The 22,259-nt window shown below is 33.5% G+C and overlaps 1 protein-coding gene across 8 annotated transcripts in view; it reads left to right on the top strand.

Moving 5' to 3' along the window:
• Positions 1 to 22,259, top strand: part of DOCK9 (dedicator of cytokinesis 9) — a 143,587-nt gene that overhangs the window by 54,085 nt on the left and 67,243 nt on the right. For all 8 annotated transcript variants that reach the window (XM_085305985.1, XM_085305987.1, XM_085305986.1 and 5 more), the window contains 18 exons: positions 795 to 890; positions 1,533 to 1,667; positions 4,429 to 4,603; positions 6,028 to 6,095; positions 10,130 to 10,204; positions 10,323 to 10,463; positions 10,855 to 11,055; positions 11,203 to 11,325; positions 14,008 to 14,090; positions 14,545 to 14,667; positions 16,396 to 16,475; positions 16,555 to 16,742; positions 16,858 to 16,923; positions 18,024 to 18,116; positions 18,383 to 18,506; positions 18,793 to 18,914; positions 20,046 to 20,132; positions 20,773 to 20,862. In XM_085305985.1, coding sequence (XP_085162111.1) covers positions 795 to 890; positions 1,533 to 1,667; positions 4,429 to 4,603; positions 6,028 to 6,095; positions 10,130 to 10,204; positions 10,323 to 10,463; positions 10,855 to 11,055; positions 11,203 to 11,325; positions 14,008 to 14,090; positions 14,545 to 14,667; positions 16,396 to 16,475; positions 16,555 to 16,742; positions 16,858 to 16,923; positions 18,024 to 18,116; positions 18,383 to 18,506; positions 18,793 to 18,914; positions 20,046 to 20,132; positions 20,773 to 20,862 — 2,070 coding nt within the window. The remainder of the gene's footprint in view (positions 1 to 794; positions 891 to 1,532; positions 1,668 to 4,428; positions 4,604 to 6,027; positions 6,096 to 10,129; positions 10,205 to 10,322; positions 10,464 to 10,854; positions 11,056 to 11,202; positions 11,326 to 14,007; positions 14,091 to 14,544; positions 14,668 to 16,395; positions 16,476 to 16,554; positions 16,743 to 16,857; positions 16,924 to 18,023; positions 18,117 to 18,382; positions 18,507 to 18,792; positions 18,915 to 20,045; positions 20,133 to 20,772; positions 20,863 to 22,259) is intronic.

Below are 22,259 nucleotides of genomic sequence, written 5' to 3'. Positions count from 1 at the left end.
TGAATACTCTATGAGTTTGCATGTAGATTTACTAAATTCCATCAGCTGGCAGTTAGAAATGGTGTCAGTGCAATGGATGTGATATTTGATGCATGCATCAGATCTACTGATACTGAACTTGCCACTACTGCCAAGCTTGGTYTTGTTTTCTTTAGAAAGCTGTGACTTCTACTATGGAGAAGAACAGATCTAATTTAAGAATTCGTGATTCAGTTCTCTAAGATCTTAAGAAAGTAATGTTTTTGAAACAATATAGGTAAAGCGAAATAGTTGGAGAATTCTTGGTTGAAGGTTTTTTAATTATTTAGAAATACCTTTCAGCAAGGATTAACACAAGCTTGTTCTGTTTTTGTAATAGAAATTGGTGAAAACACACTGGAAGCTTTGAATAAATGCAAAAGCTTACAGAGTAAATGTTTTGAGTTCTCTCTCTTTTTCCTTTTTCTGTGGGGTTTATCTTGCTTAATATTTAGCTTCCTAAAAGTTGGAATATCCTGCTGACCATGAAGGAAGCCTATATAATTGGTCAAGTTACTAGTCAAAAGTTAGATTAGATCAAAAGTTAGATGCTCATCCCTGCACCTTATTAAAAAAAARGGGGGGGKGGGRGAATTAAAAAGCTGTAGCATTTCAGCAAGGACTTAAAGAGCGTTATTATCACTGTTACCATAAGCATAGCTGTTCCATCCATAAGAAATAACTTCTGAAGTGTGCAATAAGTGTAACAGCTTCATGCTGTGATACAAAACTTCACTCTCCGCTCCCCACAATCACCTCCCTTTCTTCCTTTCTAGGATGCAGCATCTCTTGGGTCTCAGAAGGGTGGAATAACAAAACAAGGATGGCTGTACAAAGGCAACATGAATAGTGCAATCAGTGTGACAATGCGAGTAAGTTTATTAACATCGTATGTAAAATAAGAAACGAGCACTAGTGTTAAAACATCACTCTGCCTTTGAGAGGTTGGTTTGCACTTGCTTTACTTATAACAAAAATAACATGGGATGAAAGAAGGAAACTTGTGTGTGATTTGTAGTAACGAAGTCTTTCTTTCATTTTACTCTAAAAATCAGAATTCTAAATTAGAAAAAATCCAGTATGTGGGGGAAGTCGATGTTTTAAATCATTTTCCCAGATGGGCCATGGTGCATTATTACACAGTCCTTTTTCTACTAATACGAGTTTTTATTGGTATTACCTTCTTATTTTAAAACTTAATCTATTTTTAATTGTATTTCTCAGAATAAATGCCTATTTTATTTATCTCATTATAGAGTTCATTTTAAATACCTTTCAGTGGGTCAAAAGTATTTTCAACTAATATTGCTACAGGTTTTTAAGTGTAATAAGCTATTTCTATTAAAAAAAAAACTTACTGATTTCAGTTACCTTTTCAGTGATACCTATTAGATTATTTTTAATTAGAAGCTTTTTTCTGTAAGCTATATGTATCTTAATAGCACATACAGGTTTTGTAATATGAAGCTGATTAATGCTAGTGTCATAACTTTTTTTCTATTTTTTTTAACTAGTCATTTAAGAGAAGATTTTTCCACTTAATTCAACTTGGTGATGGATCCTATAATCTCAATTTCTACAAAGATGAAAAAATATCAAAAGAACCTAAAGGATCTATATTTCTAGATTCATGCATGGGGGTGGTTCAGGTAATTATAATTCAGTTAATTCTGTATTTGATAGCAAATGTGATTTTTTTTTCCAAAATTCAGATAACTTCTATGGGACATAGATAAGCATCTTGTGCACAGGAACAAATACATATACTGCCTCTTGCAAAGGCAGTGATCCTGATTTTAATGTGAAAGGTTCTGAATGTGAAAGATGTTTCTAAATGAGCAAAAATCACTTGTTGATGCCAACTACTTATCAAATGGATCAAACAAAATTTGAAAGCAAATGCAAAAAAAAGCACAACTTAAATCATTGCAGAATGACAGCATAAAATAAAAGTTAAGTTTAGTTACATTTTGTACTTACAGGGGCTGTGGAATATTTTGCATAACTTCTTGTGTGGGATTTTTGTTGTGGGAATTGTATTAAATTCAGTTACTTCCAGATGCTTTCATTTGACCTTTATAATATTACTTTTATGTCCTTTTCTTTATTTTAGAAAGTTGAAATCTTTTGGCAAAATATTTTTCAGTAGAAAGTGCCAAAGAAAAGAATTGTTTTTCATGTGATTCTGTTATATATTTACAGTACAGCTTGTAACTGTTTTGTTAGGCACAGCATACCTGGGGAAAAAAATCCTGGGTTTAGGGTATTGTTAACTTTGATAGTAATAGGCAAACTTTAATAGAAATGCATTTTTAAAATATATTTGGACTATAAATTTTGTTGGTGAAGATTTATGCAGAGGGATGCAACAGCTTTGTAGAGGATTCTTTTCTCCAAATAAAGTAATAACATTTTGGGATATACATTATTAGAAACTTTGTGTGAAAAGCCTTGTGATTTTAATGTGTTTATTCAGACCGCAAATTGTGTGGATTTACACATATTGTTTTCCTTTGGGGTACAATTTTGACCAATCCCAGTGAAACCAGTCCCCCGCCCCCCCCTTTTTTTTAATAAAAAGCTGATTCCGAGATGCAGTCACATGTTCTTTGCATTGTACTTCTTATACTGGATCTTTCCTTCTGCTCTTGTGGTAAGGCTTCCTCTGCCTTGGCCCTCCTCTCTCTAATAGCATACATTCTCCATTTTCTGGACTGTTCCTTTCTCAGCCTGTAGCTGTGGTACAGACTATTGTGGGCAGTACAACATTTTATAGGTTGCATTGTCAGAAACACTGAGATTTTTAGAAGTAACGGATGAAAGAAATACACATTCGATTCACTGAGTACCCACAGATAGGTTTGATTTCAGTGCAGTGAATGCGTGAATCCAGTATATGTGTGAGAAATGTAACAAAGATAGTGAGGTTTGATAACCAAAATAGGCACCCACACACACAGTTTTCTTTAGCATTTGTCTTTTCTTAATGTGGAGGATTTTAGAGCAGTTCTTCAGATTTCTTCCTACACTAAAACATTTTGATTCTTTGGATTCAGTGATGTTAACACACACTTAAACGCTTTGTGGACTGAATTTTTTTGAGGAAGTGAAAATGTTATGTAGTAAGCTCATCAAACTTACTCAAAAAAAAAGTCAAAAAGCAAAAACTTGACCTGTAGTAAATTTTTGCTGGCCCTTTGAGCATTTTAATATCATCTGTGCTTTTTCTTTTTTTTTCTTTTTTCTTTCTTTCTTTCTTTCTTTTTTTTTTAACTGAAAATCCTTTGTTTTTACATCAGTGCTTCTCTTTCTGAGAAGCACTGGACATTCTATTCTATCTATTCTATCAGAAACCTGAAATATTCTCAAACTCTGTCATTTTCTCCCCCCCTTCCTATGTTGTTCATGTYTCTACTGCAGGTGGGGTTTTAGGTCCATACAATAGTTTCTAAGCAAAAAAATACTTCAGACTCTTACAGGATTATAGTTGACTTATGTCTTAAAAACTATAGTGTATTTTATAGTATGAGCAGCCAGGTAATCTTAGCACTCTGGATTTCCAGAATTGCATGTAGAAATTTGAGACCAATTCTGGATCAAAGTTAGGAAAAAAACAAAATCACTGAATGTGCACTTCTRTGAAGCCAAGAAGTCATTCAGATATAAATGGCTAGAATAAATGGTATTGGAGATAACTGTTTGCTTTATTTGGAGCTTTGGTGAGGGTCAAAGAAATCAAATTTTGAACTATAAGATACTATGCATAGTGATACTATTTGAGATGCATGATTTTATTATTGTCAGTTATGTCCTGTCTCCCTTCTGGCTGATTTATTTTATTCATTCTTTACTGTTACTTACTGACATTGCATGTCTAGAAAACCATTTGGGGAAAAAGTGATTTCTGCACAAGTGAAATTCCACTTCCATTTAATGGAAGAGGAAAACAATAATAAAAGTCGTTTTTTTTTTTTAATAAAAAGTAAGGACTCCACTGTACTTTCCAGTGATCTGACTTGAAATCAGTGGAAATGCCTATTTTTTTTAAGGCAGCTATGCTTATGATTTTTTTTTTTTTTTTTTAAGGAACCGAATTACATGTTTCAGGCTGAATCTTTTGTAGAAGGAGGAATTAGTTTCTATTGTATGATTTTTTTTTTTTAAGTTCATTTAGTTCTTTGGCTGCTTACTCTTTAAAGGTAGTTCCTGTTGTCACAGCAGAGTAAGAAACTTCAAAAAGGTCAAATGTCAGAAACGAAAATGTGTAATTTAAATGCATTTGTTCAATATATTGGACTGTATATTTTTGTCAAAAGATATGAAAGACGTTTGTACTAGACAAATTACTTCAGTTTGTGGGAAGACAGGATGTAAAGTAAAGATATAGAAAGATCTTTTATTTTAATTTAGAACAATAAAGTCAGACGTTTTGCATTTGAGCTGAAGATGCAAGACAAGAGTAGTTACCTTTTAGCTGCAGACAGTGAACTGGAGATGGAAGAATGGATAAACACGCTGAACAAAATCCTTCAGCTTAACTTTGAGGCTGCAATGCAAGAAAAAAGAAATGGAGAATCTCATGAGGGTAAGCAGAGTTTCCAGTAATAATACCAAAATGATGGTACATTTATGTGACAATGTCTATATACATGCATTCATAAGGAAAGGCAATATCTTTTGGCTGTTTATTTCCTTTTCTTTGGTAGTAAAAATTACAGATCTTTTTGCTGTTGAATTGATGAGAGTTGCATCATTTGGACATAAACTGGTGCAGACGCCATGTTAAACTTGCATCAATTTAATTAAGAAAAAAAGCCAACAACTGAGGTGTTCACTAGCATGCATTCAGTAATGTAAGCTGCTTCAAAACAAATGTCCACATGGCACTGTTCTGTATTGGTTCCAATTGAGTGAAGACCAGAAGAGAGTAATGAGAATGATCTATAGTCTAGAAAATAGAACCTACAAGGAAAAATCAGGAGTCAAATAGTTTAAGGAAAAAAGAAGACTGAGAATGGACTTGTCTTATAACACAAAAAATGCTGCTGGAAATGGAAGCTGTTATGTGTCCACTCTAGATAGCAGAAGAAATTGTGGTTACAGTGAGGGAATTTTAATTTAGATACAATTCCCTTGACCACAGATACTATTTCTGCACTTCAGGAAGTGAGTGGGTGTAGAATCTTTTTTTGTTGGATCCATTTAAGAATAGATGAGGCAGACATCTGTAAGGAATGAGATACAGGTATAGTTGATAGTCTGCTCCCCATTCCCTTTGTAATGCACTCTCAAAAGGAAGAATTCACAAGAGGCCATCTAGATTATCCTTTATCACCAGACTAAGTGCATGTGTATACAGAAGAAAATGGAAGAGGTTTTTTAAGGAATTGCTACTTAAATTGCATGATACAGCAAAAGGGATTGTTAGAATTTCAGATAAGATACCAGTCTTACATGAAGATCATCAGAACTGAATGTGATGTGTTTGCAACAAAACCAAATCAGAAATGGAGAGGCCTGCAACTGTATGAATGACATTTTAGCCAGTGGTCACCAAATGACCTTGGAAAACTGAGMTGCTTTTAGGCAACTGAATGGTTGCTTTGGCAACTTCATGGTTGGATGATAGGCTTGAGTACCTGAATGAACAGAGAAAAGGCACTTTGTTTTAAAATCAAGTTACAACATGTGCTGAAAAATGTAAATTTGTGTACTGAGTATCTCCTTTCCCCACATAGATATCCAAATTAGTATTAAATCTAGTAGCTATTTATTTAGGTAAGACTGCAAATAACTTCTACTTTACCAATTTATGTAACTACAGTAGTTGGTGACATCTTCCAAGAAGTAACTGCATCAAAATGAAATGGTGCAGTAATCCACAATCTGTTTATGTTAACATTGTTGCTTTTGAGGATGTAAGAATTATGAGCAAAGTAGTCAAAAGTAACTTTGCTACAGAACTCTCCAAGTTGTTGTTTGACTTTTAACATGGTTTTGTAATTGCAGATGATGACCAAAGCAAAATGGAAAACTCGTCATGTAGTTTTGATAACTACTGTCCTGAAATTGCCAAGGTAATATATTGCAAATATGAACTCAGGATATAAAATGCTAAACATAAGATTTAGCCACCTAAACTTTCAGTAAAAATAAGATACTGCCTTCTAGCTTCCAGTCAGTTTGTGGTACTCTGAAAGCTTAGAAGCTCTTCAGGCAATAGAAATGGTTATTAAGCTTCTGCATTTTCTGCTTTTGCAAGCAAACTAACTTCTGTCTTAAAAATTTATATAAACTTTTGACAGCTTTTGACAGCTTTTGTTGTATTGCATACAGTAAGTGCTAAAGTATTCCTATATAAATCTGGTTATACTAAAAGCAAGCTTTAGTTTTACAATTAGAAATACAGGGCAGTAATGATAATATGAAATCCTGTTCTTAATATGTTTAGGATACTTTTATTTGTAACTAGGTGGGGAATTCAGGGATGGTTTCTGTATTAGCATAATTCTTACTTTATACTTATGTTCTTATAGAAGTGTGGTAGAGTTCTGACTAGGCCGGACCTTTGAGTTGGAACACTGTAGACCTTTCCCTTACTATAGATTCCCAAAGAACATCAAAAAGATTTTGAAACTCCATTGAATTTTAGAATATGAAATGAGTTAGAATATGAACATATTAGTTAACTTGTTATATAGTGCGAACTCCTAGTTGGTAGTTAAGATGAATGGAAATAAAAAGATTTTATAACAAACTCTTCCCCTGCCCTCTTGTATACTTGRCTTCATTTAGATCAGTGCCTTTTGTGTTGCAGCAAGTTCAGTAAAGTTCTGTGATCCCAGGAAATTTTTGTTTAATGACCTGAGGACTGGAGGTGGTTACCTGTTTCTGTTGCTTACTGTGACTTTCTTACTGTTTCTTCTGTGTGCCACAGCCTGCAGTCTTGAAACTTCTCTCAATGAAGATTCTCAAAAATACTCTCCCCTTCCTTTCATATGGTCTTTCTAACATAGTCACTATTCGTGAAAGAATGCAATTTATAAACTTAGAGTAAACAATAAAACAAATACTTTCTATCACAGAAGCTAAGACATCAAATGATTTAGTTTGAATAGCCTACTAGATAGGCTAGTACTCAAACTGGCTGATGTAATTCTTTCTGTAATTTTTTGGAATCAACTTAGAAATGTACATGTATACAAAAAGTGACTGCGTGGTACTCTGGTTTCATTTGGAAACAAATTGTGATTGTGATGTGTACAGTCAGGTTGTCTTTGAAGAGCTGTTTGAAGAGCTGTAAGCTTTGACTCTTTTTTTTTTTTTTTTAATTCCATGGATCCCATTTACATTTTTTTTGTTTCCTTCAAAATTAATTTTTAAGTTTTCCCGTTCTAGTTCATTTTTACTAAATACTACTTTTCAAAACAATTTATTGTAATATAGTTTTGTAGCCTTTTCTCTTGAGGAGAAATATAGGGGAAAATCTTTTTTTTTTTTTCGCATTAGCTTTGCTTTAATTTAATTACTTTATGAATTTTTTTGAGGATTTTTGTCCTCTATTCTTTCTTGCATCATCTTTTCAATTGTCACTTGTTTTTTTTCCAGTGTGTAGGAAGACCTATGCACTACTGAGCCTTCTTTTAGATGATAGTTGCTCTATTTTTGTTGGTTCTAAGAGGAATATTTTCACAATAGCTGGCCTCATATCCTAATGAGGAAAGAGAAATTCCTCCAGGGGTGATTTTAAAGCGCCTGCCAATAGGGAAAAAATAGCTCTAGTCTTCCTAGGAAAGGTTCAGCTCTTGTGAGTACATCTCCAAGCTCTGTTTTCTGTCAGCAGCTGTTCTTTTATAATATTGCTGAATAAGATGGTATCGTGCATTTCAGTTCACTCACGTACACACGTATGTCAGTCTCTGTCCTGCCTACCTCATGTTTCTTTTATTTGTAACTTAGATACCAAGAGTTGGATGCCCCTTTTTTTTCATATTCAAAATATGAATATGAATATAATATTCATTTCATAATMAAAAACAAAATAAACATCTATTTAAGGTAACTATGTGACTGTCATAAGCAGTGTGTCCAAGTACCTACTTAACCATAACTGTCCCAGTGTCTCTTCAGGTAGGCAAGTATTATCTCTGGTTTACAGATGAGGAAATTTAGTTGCAGAGTCATTGCTATGTCTAAGTGAAGTCAATGAGTGCATAGATTTTCAGTTCATGACTTTTGACTGATGTAAGCCTAGGCCTGTCAGTCAAAAAAGTATATTTTTGTCTTGTCTTGTCTTTGCTTAAGTGCATAAAGTGAAAGAGCACTCAAGATGGTTTAGCTGAAGCAAACCCTAGCTTGTTGCTCGACTTGGGTCGTCTTCCTCTTCCATTGTTGCCGCTGTCTTTTTCCTTTCCAAAACGTATGTGCCAATTTCCTGTCAAATTATCGAACTGCTTCACAGTTTTGCTCCATACTTCTCAGTCATAACAGATGTTAAACAAGCAAAATCTGCTATTACTCTGCTGAGATGGAGTGTCTTGGTCATTTCTTCCACAACTGTTGCCTTTTCTCAGGCGTACATTGAAGATAATGGTAAATGAAATCCATTAAAGCATCTTTTTTTCCCAATAATACCTCAGAAATTCACCTGTAATGCACTTGGAAAATTCTCATTAGCACCTGCTAGTCGGTTTATATGTGACAGCTATGGCTATTTGAATGTGCAGGAACCGTAAAGGCTTCATAGTTTTATCTTTTTCGCCACTGAGACCTGCTTTACTTATTAATCTACTATGATTCCTGTCTTTAAAAAGATTATAAGCTCATACTGGTAGGGACTACAAGTTTTCTGTTCATATAGCATCTACAGTGCTGTACAGTGTATTTTTGTAGGAACTACCGTAATATAAGTTAAGCATATAGAAATTATTCATTTCAATAGCAACTGGAAGTAGTCAGTTAATATATAGATCTGTGGAAGAATCTTAGATTAACGGTATACAAATTCATTTGTTTTCAACTGACAAATGTTTATTCTTATCATCCACCACTTCTGCTGATGAGTGTTTTGTAAAAACACTCGATTAAGTCTGATTTTCTTTTAGATTGTTCAAACTCCTGTCTTAGGTTGATAAATAGAGCTGGCATGTTTTCTCTTTTGCTTGAGGCGTAGCAGGAGTTTCTCCAAACTCCAGCAAAGCAGATGTGGACAGGAGATCACTTCCAGCTGATGATCAGTAATGAACATTTTGGGTTGGTAACTTCTTTTAACAAGCACAAGTTAATCTAGAAATAGATACCTGTCTGTAATGTAGTGCTTTGTGTTCCTGTTTAGCCAGCTACACTTTAGAAATGGGAACTCTACTACATTGCTAATTTTGGCTTATACATACATCCGCTTGTTATGTCCTGTGTCTTTAAAATCATAGAATATTCTTTAAATAATCTCTTTTATTGGAAGAGTAACCTATGTATACCACCATTTTTCACATTCTATTTTGTTCCACCTTACTTTTATTTTACCGTTAATAAGTAGGTATCCAGAAATCCCAGAGAGGATTGGTGTACCTTCTAGCTTTACGCAGTGACTTCTAAGTGGTGAGAGTTTTGTGTTTTGGGGTTTTTTGTTTTTTTCCATCTGCCACAGGAAAACCACTTCTTTYATAGTAGAGCTTGAGAAAATTTGCTTTGATGGTGTTTCTTAATTTAGCTAACCTCTTGCTTCCTGAGCAATCTTGTGGTCTGAGTGTCACTCTGAACTTTAACCTACATTCATACTTCTTTGTTACTATAGAATAATTTTATGCAAGTTATTCTCATTTAAGGAGGCAAAATGCTGTATGAGGCTACACTGCCGTATGCCTTCCATGTGTTCTGAAAGTTAAACATTGCTGATATATGTTTTCATGTTTTGGGGCTTGGAAAAGCTATTAGAGGAGAGGAATCTTCTCCAGACGTGATGGAGCAATTTAAACTAAAGAAAAGCTCAATGAAGAAGAGAAGAGTACATGAATTAAAAGCAGTTACAGCACCACATACAAAGGAACAAAACTGAAAACCACTTCCATTTAGTAGTGTGATATTAAGACTTTTTTTTCCTTTTGTTGGACAGAGTACCAGGGAAGCAGAAATCAAGTTCAAAAGTGAAAGCAGGGTTAAACTTTTTGCCTTGGATCCAGATGCACAGGTTAGACATTTTACAAGAAAGTGGATTATTTGTTTCTATTTTGATCCTTATAAGACGAACAACTTAAATTAACTTTTTATTTTCTTTCTTTCTTTCTTTCTTTTTTTTTTAATTAAAGAAACTTGACTTTTCTGGTATCGAACCAGAAGTAAAGCCATTCGAGGAGAAATTTGGAAAAAAAATTCTTGTGAAGTGTAATGATTTATCTTTCAATTTGCAAAGCTGTGTTGCTGAAAATGAAGAGGGACCAACGACAAATGTAAATAACTTGCCTAATTGTTTTCTGTTAATACAGTAATAAATTTCTTAGTATCAGTATTGATGCTATATTTAATGGCAGAAATTCCTTGCTGTGATCGAGAAATTTATATTGTGGTTATTTTTTCCTACTTCTTTCAATCAAAATGAGAGCTTCWATTCTAAGAAAAGTAACTTTGCAACTAACCTTTTTGCCATGTTATATAAATTAGAAAATTTTTTTTTTTTTTGGTCTTTTATACCTTGTTAGTAGTAACCAGAATGATGATTCTATGTAATTATTTAAATAATTTAAATAAGTATTTAAATAATACTCATTTTCTTTTCATATTTATGTCTTTATGGTAATATAGATACCAGCAATGACATTTCACTTTTCTTAAAACATCTAGGTAGAACCTTTCTTTGTCACATTATCACTATTTGATATTAAAAATAACCGGAAGATTTCAGCAGATTTCCATGTTGATTTGAACCACATCTCAGTAAGGCACATGATATCCAATGCATCTCAACAAATGATGAATGGTAGTGGTGATAGCTTACACAGAATTCAAGGCATTCATGAAACAGTGTTGCAATATCCAAAGCAGGTAAGACGTAGTAGTATTTGGTAAGAAGTAGTAATATTTGACTGGGATTTTGAATAGAAGTAGTTTTCTTATGTGTTTCAAATGACTTTCCATTATGTGAAGTAAAAGGAGTGTGTGTTTTATATTTATCTCTTGTTTTATTTTTAGGGAATATTTTCAGTCACATGTCCTCATCCTGACATTTTCCTTGTGGCTAGAATAGAAAAAGTATTGCAGGGAAGTATTACACATTGTGCTGAACCATATATGAAAAGTTCAGATTCTTCAAAGGTATGTTACGTATTTTTTCGTGGTATTGGAGAAAATACTGAGGCAAGATAGGTTGATTTGAAATGAATAAATGTCAGTCAAAAGTTTGTTTATTTTATAGACTATTCAGATATCTTGATGGTTTGCTTTAGTAAAGTTTAGTTATTATTAATAGCTAATTATTACTTGAAACTTTATAGATGGTCTAGCATACTACAGAARAACATTTACTTAGCTTTTTATGATCACTCTTTATTAAGCTGTTTAAATCCCTGATTTAACAAAGCCCTATTAAACCTCAGAATGAAAATTGAATACAGAAATTTTGAACAATAAAATATTTAATATAGGCCAGAAATTAACCTCATGCCTCTTGTAGTTAATATATCTTATTTGTCATATTATTGTTGCCGACTTCTGTTTTGTGTGACCTTTTCACAGTCATAGTTCTACTGTAACTTTCTTATTGGCACTTTTAGTGTTTTCCTTTAGAATCACTGAGGTCATTAAAACTGTTCTTTACATTGTAAATAGTTCACTATATTTGAGTGATCTCCAAGTCACTTTAAGAGATAAACCACAGAAACATCTCAACTTTACAGGGATCTTGTATGACACAACGTTTTAATCTGTTTTCTGCAATGTATCTAAAAGAAGCTCTACCCATTGCTGCTGCTTATCTGCCACTGAAGCAATAGAGTTCTAATTTTGTTTATTTACAGTAGTACTTGAATAGTTAAACCAGGATATTAAGAGAAAAGTTCTGTAAGTGATGGCAGGTATTGTTGATACTGTCCTCAGCTAGTGAAATGGAACAAGGAAGAGTTAACTTTAAGTCTCTGCAGGCAAACAGTGTACTTTCCTACTGATACAATTCTGGCTAAGGAACATGCAGAAAAMTATACTTTTCAGTCAGTCTTAAAATAGATCAGGCTACTGATTTGGTTTTCCAGAAATACTTGAGATTTTTGCAACTATCATTAGAATTCAGCAGCTTTGTATTTTAGGAATGCGTTTTGGAAATATATGCTGATAGTTACTGAGTTAAAAACAAACCTGAATTGAGTACCTAGTTTTTGGTTGTCTTGTGCCTGAGCCACATGGGAAGGTTAGTTATGCCCAAGTGTTCTGTAATTTGATGCTGACTACTAGAAATATGTTGCTCTGTGTTACAGAAATAGCCAAGAGGAACATTTGTTGTTACATTTGCATATACTGTCCACTTATGGTTTTCATTTGCTTATAACCTTATACAATTGAATACTTAGCTTCAATTGTTTTTTTTTCTATTCTTGCTATTTGGGATTATGTTGAATTATTTTGAAACAAAGAACAAAATTTCCTGGCTGCATAGGCCTCCCAGAATGTCAGTGCAATGAGCATGTTCCGCCTCACAGCAGAATTACTACTTCACGTAGGAAAAGAGGAAAATGGAAGCAACAAGTTCTGTAGCCAAGAGATCACTTGTTCTTCCCTTGAACATTGCTGTCTGTTGTGAATTAACCATGATCATTGATCAAGATTTTATGCTTTAGGTGTTTCCCATTTTACAAGAAAGGGTGATTGAGAAATGGCTGGAGGACACACTAATAAAACAGCTCTTCATAATGTCAATAGCATAAATCAGGAATAGTATTCAGGCAGGCTTATTCTGTCTATCTGCCTCTAACAAATAATTTTGCTCGGTGTACGCACATGGAACAGAGCACCTTACTGCTCTGTCAGGAGCTTCTGCTTTAGCTCAAGTGCCTCAGGTCTCAGTTCACCAGCTTAGGCTAGTTGATTTCTAGCTCTCATTGTTATATATACTGATTCTATGTAATGAGATTCTTTATTTACTTAGAAGTTAAAAAAAAATGAAAATATGAACAAAAAATTTGCAAAATTGTAAAATTCTGAAATTAAGACTGTCTGTGAGATCTTAATATAGTTCCTTCTCACATTCTGTAGGCACTCATAATATACATGTTTATATACTATTTTAGTATTTACTCTGCAGAACTGTATTCCAGTACATAGAATGGGAGTGAACAGGGAAGTGAGCGAAGGAAAAATCTTTTTCTTCAACCACAATTTTGTCTTAATAAAACAGTTAAATCCTGCCTCCTACCTTTCACATGACTTTTATGTATCATTGAAAAAGCTCTTSTTAGTCAATTCCTTGGAATAAAAATGTTAAATCTGTCACTAAAAAGTAAAAAATTAGATTTCTTAAGCCAAGTGTTGTTAGCCTAGTTTTCATATATTATAAAATCAGTTTTGTTATGARTATTTATTTGCTGTAAATGGATATATTTGGTGGGTTTATAATCAGAGCCAATTGCTTTTGCAGTTTGTTCTCTTTATTCCATCTTATTTTTATATTCTTATGGTTGAGTTATCAGTTGTTGAGTAATTACAAATTAAAGAAAGCAGAAATCAAAGGACTTGTTCCTCATCATTTTTCGTTATGTGGTTAAACATATATTATCAGAGGAGGTAGATGGGTCTATGTTTTGACCCATGAAATCGGTAGACCCAGATTAACTGGCAATGAATTGTTTAGACATATTTTCATTCATCTTTTTATCATATTCTTAGTATTCATCTTCTAAAGATGATTTTCTAATTCATATCTGTATAGATGTGTGGGAGGTTTTCTTGCATATTTACAGTATAAAAAAAAATACCCTTTAAAACTTGGCTACTACTTGTATCCTGCAGGTTGCACAGAAAGTTTTGAAGAATGCTAAGCAGGCATGCCAGAGATTAGGTCAATATCGAATGCCTTTTGCCTGGGCAGCTAGGTAAGGATGGATCTTGTCTTTCTCTCTCTCTCTCTCTCTCTATGTGTGTGTGTGTGTATATATATATATATATATATATATTTTTTAACTGTTGTTTTAGCACAATCTTCTACATCTCACTTCTTTTAAAACTTAACATGCTATTTAGATTATTTCTTATTTTATTTTAAATATAGATTTCTGATAAGCAAGATTAACACCTCTATTGGGAGAAATAATTATAAACATTCATTATATTATCGTTCAAATTATTTGAGTATTACCTACTTTTTCATTGTCAGGGTTCTTAAAATTTTTTATTAAGAATAATATTGTTCACATTTGTTAGACTGAGCTATTTGTATGCCAGAACTCACCTACAATGAAAGGAAAATTAACTATTTAATATGAAGAATGGTGTAGTATGTTTTAAACCTTATATGAACTTAACTGAAAGCAAGATTTTGACTTTCAGGACATTGTTTAAAGATGCCTCAGGAACACTGGACAAAAATGCAAGATTTTCTCCTCTGTTCAGACAAGACAGTAATAAACTTTCAAATGAAGACATGCTGAAGTTGTTAGCAGATTTCAGGAAGTAAGTTTAACTTCCTCACTTTAAAAGTTTGTATTTTTTTTTGTAATCTTCAACTGCAGCATGTAATATTTTGATGTATGTATTCTTATATTTTCACTTGAAATTTGCAGTTGTACACATATATTCAAGGTCCTCACACAAGCTACAGATCTTTCTGTTAGTGTTCTGTTCAGGGTGCTACAAGCATGACTGACATGCTACAAGTCAAAACTGTGTAGTAAGCATCATATCCTGAGTTAGCTGTACATTAGCAGTTACGTATACTCTGTTCTGGTTCATGCTACCTCTCATGGAAAAGTATTCAAGTATTTCTGTCAGTATCTGGTCCAGCTTCTTTGGTGTTGCATGTGGCTCAGGAAACCTAAATAACAGAACTTCAGTCATCCTTTTGTATAAAATATTCCTAAAGACTCTATCATTTTGTGTGAAAGGCTTAATAATCTCCTCCTGACAGATGACCATATTAAATGAACTACAATGTTTTGGGTTTTAATCTCCTTTCTTATAAATAGATATGATATAGTAGAACAGCCTTTGCTCCTTCCTAAAGGCACTTCCATTTCTGATATGTGACAGTTACCTGGAGTTCTGTTAATTTTAACAGTTGGTCATTGCAAATCTCACAAGGCTTTACATGTAGCTTCTTTATTTTATTTTTGCTTACCAAATTTCATAAGGAGTTGAAATTTGTAATATATTATTTAATTCTGTTTCAGCACACTGCTTAAGGATTCATTAAGGTTTACATAGCATTGAAATTGCTATGTACTGGTACTCCTTGCCATAAATAATATTATTGAATCTGAAACTAATACAGTAAATTAGCCTATCTTATTACTTTTAATTAAAGAAATTAAGGAATTAAGTTATTTCAGCATCCTGTTTGTGGAACTGCATACAATATTTCACAGGGATTTTAATAAGAAAGTGATTGAAATGTCTAAGGCTAAGCTGCTGGAGTTAGCATCCAGACTCCAACCAGAAGTAGGTTGTTTGGTTCACATCACAGGGATAGTGYTTTTGGAAAATGTTGCATGTACTCCATTTGTAATAATTAAAGAAAAAAGATACTATTGACTGTGTTTACGACTAAAAGGTTTCTACACTGGTGTTTTAACATGGGTACTCGTAGTTTAAATCATATTTCTGAATTAGCTACATGAAAATTGCCTAAGAAATTTCATAGTTGACTGGTTAGTAGTAGGTAATTGTAGGATGGGTTATTTTTTTAGAAGGAGGAGGGGATAGGAAAAACGTTACTGTGTGGAAGGCATGCTTTATTAACTTACTGATTTCTCTCTCCCTTCCAATCTTTCCCTCAGTTTTATGCCATTAAAGGCCTGTTAAAGATGTAAAAAGTCTTAATTATAGCACCTCTCCATGTTGTAAAAGATCTTGAGTTACTACAAGACAGACAAAACTTATCTTTAATGAAGTTTTTCATTTTGATTTAAAAAATGAAAAACATTATGCATTTCCTTAACTTTATTCACATTTGTGAATAAAACTTTACCTTGTTCTATTTTTGTTGTAAATTAAAAGAAAAGAAAACTCTGAATCTTACAAAAAAAAKCCAGACCAGATCAGTTATCCACCCCAAACCACCTTTCCTCTCACAATCCTATTTCAGGATATTAATTTTGCTTCTGTTTCCTATTATCTATTTTCTCTGGTATTTCTGATAGATTTGCATTTAGCCTGACTTTTGGGTTTGTTTCCTTCCTATAGACCTGAAAAGATGGCCAAGCTTCCTGTTATTTTAGGAAATCTGGATGTTACAATTGATAATGTGTCACCAGATTTTCCAAGTAAGTGTGAATAAACAGTGATAAATAGRCAAATAAGCTTTTTCTCTTCAGTTTTTTATTGTTTTTAATATATTTTCAGATTATGTTAACTCATCATACATTCCCATGAAACAATTTGAAAACAATACCAAGACACTAATAACGTTTGAAATAGAAGAATTTGTTCCGTGTATACCAAAACATACTCAGCCTTTCACTATCTACAACAATCATCTTTATGTTTATCCAAAACACTTGAAATATGACGGTCAAAAGTCATTTGCAAAGGTAAGTATAGGAAAACAGTACATTCTTCTCTTCAATTTGGTTAAGATTGATTGCATATTCTATTTCTGTGATAGTTGTTCTAATTAAGAGTTTTTGTTTCTAAAAACTGCTTTAGGCTAGAAATATTGCAGTATGCATTGAATTCAAGGATTCTGATGAAGAGGATTCTATGCCTTTAAAGGTTAGTCTTTGATTTTTGGTGACTGATCACAGAAAACAGTGAGGAATTTGCAAAATAGTGTGGTAATACTTGATAATTTATCTGGTTTGTGATAGCAGCTTTCTGTTATTCCTTTGCATTTGGTGTAGGAGTAACTTTTAAATGACTTGCTTGTTCTTAAAATAAAAGATTACTACAGAACCGTCAGAGTAATTCCTTTCTTCACATGAACAAAATTCCAAGAATAAATTTCTCGGGGGAGGGAAGATGGCTTATGCTTACTCCATAGGAAGAATTCTTAAGAAATTAAAACAATTACACTTTAGATCAACTGCAGAGCCACACTCTGTATTTGTTCCTGATCTGCCATGGTGAAATGGAGGTCAAGGTGCCCAAAAGAAAAGTAGTAGAAAAATGTATAGGAATCCCATGGGGAAATCACAGAGTCAACTCTACTGCACAAGAAAAAGCAGACTACTGGTTATGTAAACTTCTGCCTGTGCAAAGGAATCAGATTTGTTTCTAGTGTTGTCCCTAATTCAAACTTTGTTTTGTTTTAGGGGTTTTTTCTTTGTGGAGGGGGTTGCTTTTAGCATGTTGGGAATTACAGGCAAGACCTCCTAGCTCTAGTAATGTTTAGAGTGTAAGGGCAACACAGACGCAGATAGCTTCTAGACACCTTTCTGAAACCTCTGTATTCACTTCCAGTAGTCATTATTTTTCAAAGGAGCTGTCAGTTCTTTGACCAAACTGTGGATGTGCCAGTTCTTCATCTTGTCAACATTTCTGTAATTAGTTAATTTGCTTTTTAATACAATGCACTTACGTAAATTCCACATTTGAAAGATTTGAAAGTTTACTCAGCAATCTTAGTTTTTACTCACTGTTTATATCCATGTTAAATCTGTGATGTTTTTGAAAGTCAATGTATCTTTGACCTATAAAAATTGCATTACAAAAATTTCATTCTTATTTAGGCATGTAACATAAGTTAAAATATTTAAAATTCTAGGTGAAACAGATTCCAGGCTGAAAGTGAATAAGGATCATAGTCTTTTTTTCTCTCTCTCTCTCTCTCCTTTTTTTTTTTTTATTTTATTTTTTTATTTTTTGGTTATTAGTGCATCTATGGTAGGCCAGGTGGACCAGTATTTACTAGAAGTGCATTTGCTGCTGTTTTGCATCACCACCAAAATCCAGAGTTTTATGATGAGGTAAGCTACCTTTACGAGATCAATTTTATCGTGTTAAATATTTTCCGAGTTTCAAAAATACCAGAAAATCTTTGAAGACTGTGAAGTTATTGATGATTATTTGAGTGGTCAGGCCCATTTTTCATTGTAAGTAAAATTTTGTCTACTTTGTATGATTATTCTTAAATTTTACCTGAAGTGACATAGACTGACATCTAGCTTCTGTGCAAACAGTGTTATGTCACTGTTCTAACTGAAGACAAAGACCCTGATTCTTTGCCTTTCAGATTAAAATAGAATTGCCAACTCAGTTACATGAAAGACATCATCTGTTGTTCACCTTCTACCATGTCAGCTGTGATAATTCAAGCAAAGGGAGTACAAAGAAGAAAGATGTTGTTGAAATGCAAGGTTTGTCTCCTAATACTTTACTTGCAGGAACTGTTGGGGAAGTTTTATGCAGTACATTTATCTGCTAACCTGAGATCCTGTTGAATTCATCCGTAAAATGCTTTTAAGCTTGCAGAGACAAGCCTTTTTAAGTATTTGTAATTGTATGTTCTAATTGTGTTTGGGTCTTACAGTAGCATTTTCTGGTTTATGAATTGCTTAGCAGAAGTGTACAAGAAGACTTTCATATGAGTTTATATTAAGAGTTATAATATACTTAAAATGACTTTCTTCTCATATTTCGTAGTTGGCTTTTCTTGGCTTCCACTAATAAAGGATGGAAGAGTGGCGACAAACGAGCAACACATCCCAGTGTCAGCTAATCTTCCATCAGGCTACCTTAGTTATCAAGAAGTGGGAACTGGAAAGGTATGCTATATAAAATTCATGTAATCTTTCCAAAACAAAACAAAACAAAAAGAACAAACCTTGAAAACGAGTTGTAATTCCCCAGTTCTGTTCAAAAATTCTAAGCCACTACTTTTCTAGTGGAAAAAATGTTCTTATATAGTTGAAAAGGAATGCTTTGCAGAAATTATGAAACTCATTTGGAGAAAACAAACAAACCCAAGCACACATTGGAGACAAAACTTACAACTGAACTCCAACATTTACAAGAATTTGAGTCAACTGCCCTAATACAGCTTTTCGTTTAAACTGTTAAGTAGTTATTTCTGTTATTACATACCTGATGTATTAAGGAGGTGTTTTAGTTTCAGCTTTTGTAAAAATCACTAACTAGCTATCATAATCAAATTTTAAAATATATTCAGCTATTTTCAGTTTAAGATGACATGCAAATGATCTGAAGTCTTTTACTGAACTTTTTCTTAGTATTTCATCTAAGCTGTCGTCTTTCAGTAAGCCCTGTATTTCTACAGAAATCTAGATGCAAGAATAAGACTTTTTCAATCTTTATACTTCATTTAAATCTATTAAATTATGGCTTTATTTTTCAAAGCAGAAAGTTTGCAAGATTATATTAATAGAAGTGATATCAAAAAGGATAGAAAATGTAAAATGTGATAGGAGCTTTGACTGAAAGGATGAAATGCAGAGAAAAACGACTCTTAAAGAGGCCTAATCAACTGCTGGAGTTACTGTTCTTCTCCTGTTCCACCTCCCTTTTTTAAAAAACAAACAAACAAGCAAAACTCRGATATAAGCTTTTCATCCATCATCTCCTTCGTATCTTTAATCTTCTCATATTTTAACTATGATTATTTTTCAAGACTCCTACAATGGCTATTTATCTTTCCTCATGCCTATGATTAGGAGGGTAGGACCAAGATGATTAGCTGTAGAACTACCAGTTCTATTACTGGTCATTTTTAAGCTTCATAAACACTTTTATTAGTGCTGGACTTRTTCATTGCACACATTTCCTCAACAAAACAAAACTGATACCAAAAAGCATTATTTCTGGTCCTATAAACAAARCACTGTTTTATTCATATATTCAGCTACATTATTTTAGTTTTTCTCTTCGTGTGCGTGCAGCATTCTGGTCCTGAAATTAAATGGGTAGACGGAGGCAAACAACTGTTAAAAATATCCACTCATCTGGTGTCAACAGTGTATACTCAGGTAAGTTACAAATTAGAATAAGTTTTAGGAATAGTGTGTGTTTATAACATGTATATACAATTTGGGGAGAAGATTTCCAAAGTCCTAGTCGTTAAAATACTGCTGTCATACTTTTTGTCTCTTCAGCTCTGTGCACGGTATCCATCTTTCACATCAAAAAAAAAAAAAAAAAAATCACAGATCTGACATTAAGACTATTCCAAATGTGAACCTTTTGTCTAATACTGTCGTCTGTTCCAATCTGAGCCTTCCTTGCTGTTAGATGGGAGATCATAGTTACCTGAAAGCTATTTAATGACATGTCTGCAAAACACTGAGTGCTGTTGTAGTTGCTCATAACACACACCACGTGATCAGTGGGGATAACCAATGTCTGTATCCTATTTTCTGCATGTCAGCTGGTGTGAAAGAATATGGTAATTTTTGTATAATGAATTTTCAGAATCACTGGAGACTTTTCATACAGGCAAAAAAGAATCTGTGTTACTTTCATACTAAATTATTCTTTAGAGTGGCACAGTTCAGTTATTTTCAAAAAATGTGTATATACAGACATACACATTTTCTCCATATTTTGATTTTGATTATGGGTAAAAATGTTAGACATTGTTTAATTTGTGATTCTTTTTGTCTTTTATAGGACCAGCACTTGCATAATTTTTTTCAATACTGTCAGAAAACAGAGTCTGGAGCTCGTGCACTGGGAACTGATCTTGTAAAATATCTTAAGGTATGAAACAACAGTTAATAACAAATTTTATATTTTATTTATACTTTTGTAAAACATAGGAGCTTCAGCTATTGTCTAGGTCTCATTTATGGAATATACACTATAACAAGAAAAAGGTGGTCCCTGCCCTGAATAATTTATGATGAAATATAAGATAAAAGCAAAACAGCATGAGGAAATAATGGGACAGTATCAGTCAGCCTTATGGGTGATGATTTCATTACACTAATGACCAAGTGTATCAAACAAACAAATCAAACTGCACATGGTATTGGTGAGGAATGATGGCCATTGACCATCTGGTAAAACATTGTTTGTTGAAATATTACAGTGTCAGTGATATAGATTCCCTTTGGGTCATCACTGTCATCTACAATTTTCCATCAAGACTGGAGTGCGTAGTTTTCGCAGTAATATTATCTTAGCCAAGTAGGCCAGACTTTTAATATGGAAGCCAAGATTCAGTCACTTTAAAATCCGTATAAGGTATTAGAAGTAACTCSTGATTTTTGTAGGCATAACATAGTTTATTGATACAATTCTCTACCGTTGATTCATAGAAAGAGACTGTCTACTCATGACATTCAAGTAAGAACTTAAGTATTGAATGTGGTATACGTTTGAACTGGACTTGCTTTCCAGTCTTTGTTATATCAGAACCAAGGTTATAAGTCATCTTTCATTCCCCAAGGCTTTTCTGATCCTATTTAGTACCAAAAGGAGCATTGCTCATTGGCAGCCAGAAGTCAGAATAAGTCTATTTGGAAGAAGTGTGGATATTTTTTTTCTTTTAACTGACAGGCTTGTCTCATTCTTCTATCTATCATCATCATTCTGAAATCTTGCAATCCCAAAATGGTGCTGGCAAAGTGTATGACAAAAGTACAGCCCACRAGAATGTGTTCTGGCCACAGTAGCTTCACATCAAAAGGATAAGGCAAAGAGTAAATAGCTTTGTAGCTGAATTTCATCATTGCACATGATTACTTACAATGAATCACTGGAAATTCCTTTTGCTTTTGGATTTTTGTTGCTAATATTCCTGTTTTGATAAGATGGCATTTCTCTCTGTTTCCCACTTCTAATGACTGTTTTTGAGTTTCTTGATGTTTTTAGATGGGGGGCCATCCTTCTCTCTGCTGCCGTAATTGCACCAAATAGTTCCCAGTTAGATGTCATCAGGACTAAGCCTGGTAGAGCTGGGCCTTAAAAGCATGCTCTCTGCAGTACCAGAAGGTTCCTGCTAAGTTAGAGACAGCYTATGTGCAGAATTTCTCCCTGATACCACGCTGGTAAATCCTCTGGCATTCTGATGCTTTTTAAAATGCTGGGTTTTTTTTTTTTTGATACCACGCTGGTAAATCCTCTGGCATTCTGATGCTTTTTAAAATGCTGGG

The sequence above is a fragment of the Rhea americana genome, unplaced genomic scaffold (assembly GCF_003343005.1).
Source record: "Rhea americana isolate MKP2758 unplaced genomic scaffold, rheAme1 scaffold_23, whole genome shotgun sequence".
NCBI classification, from domain to species: domain Eukaryota; kingdom Metazoa; phylum Chordata; class Aves; order Rheiformes; family Rheidae; genus Rhea; species Rhea americana.
Note: the sequence above shows the minus strand (reverse complement) of the source record. Positions and strands in the feature narration are given on the sequence as shown.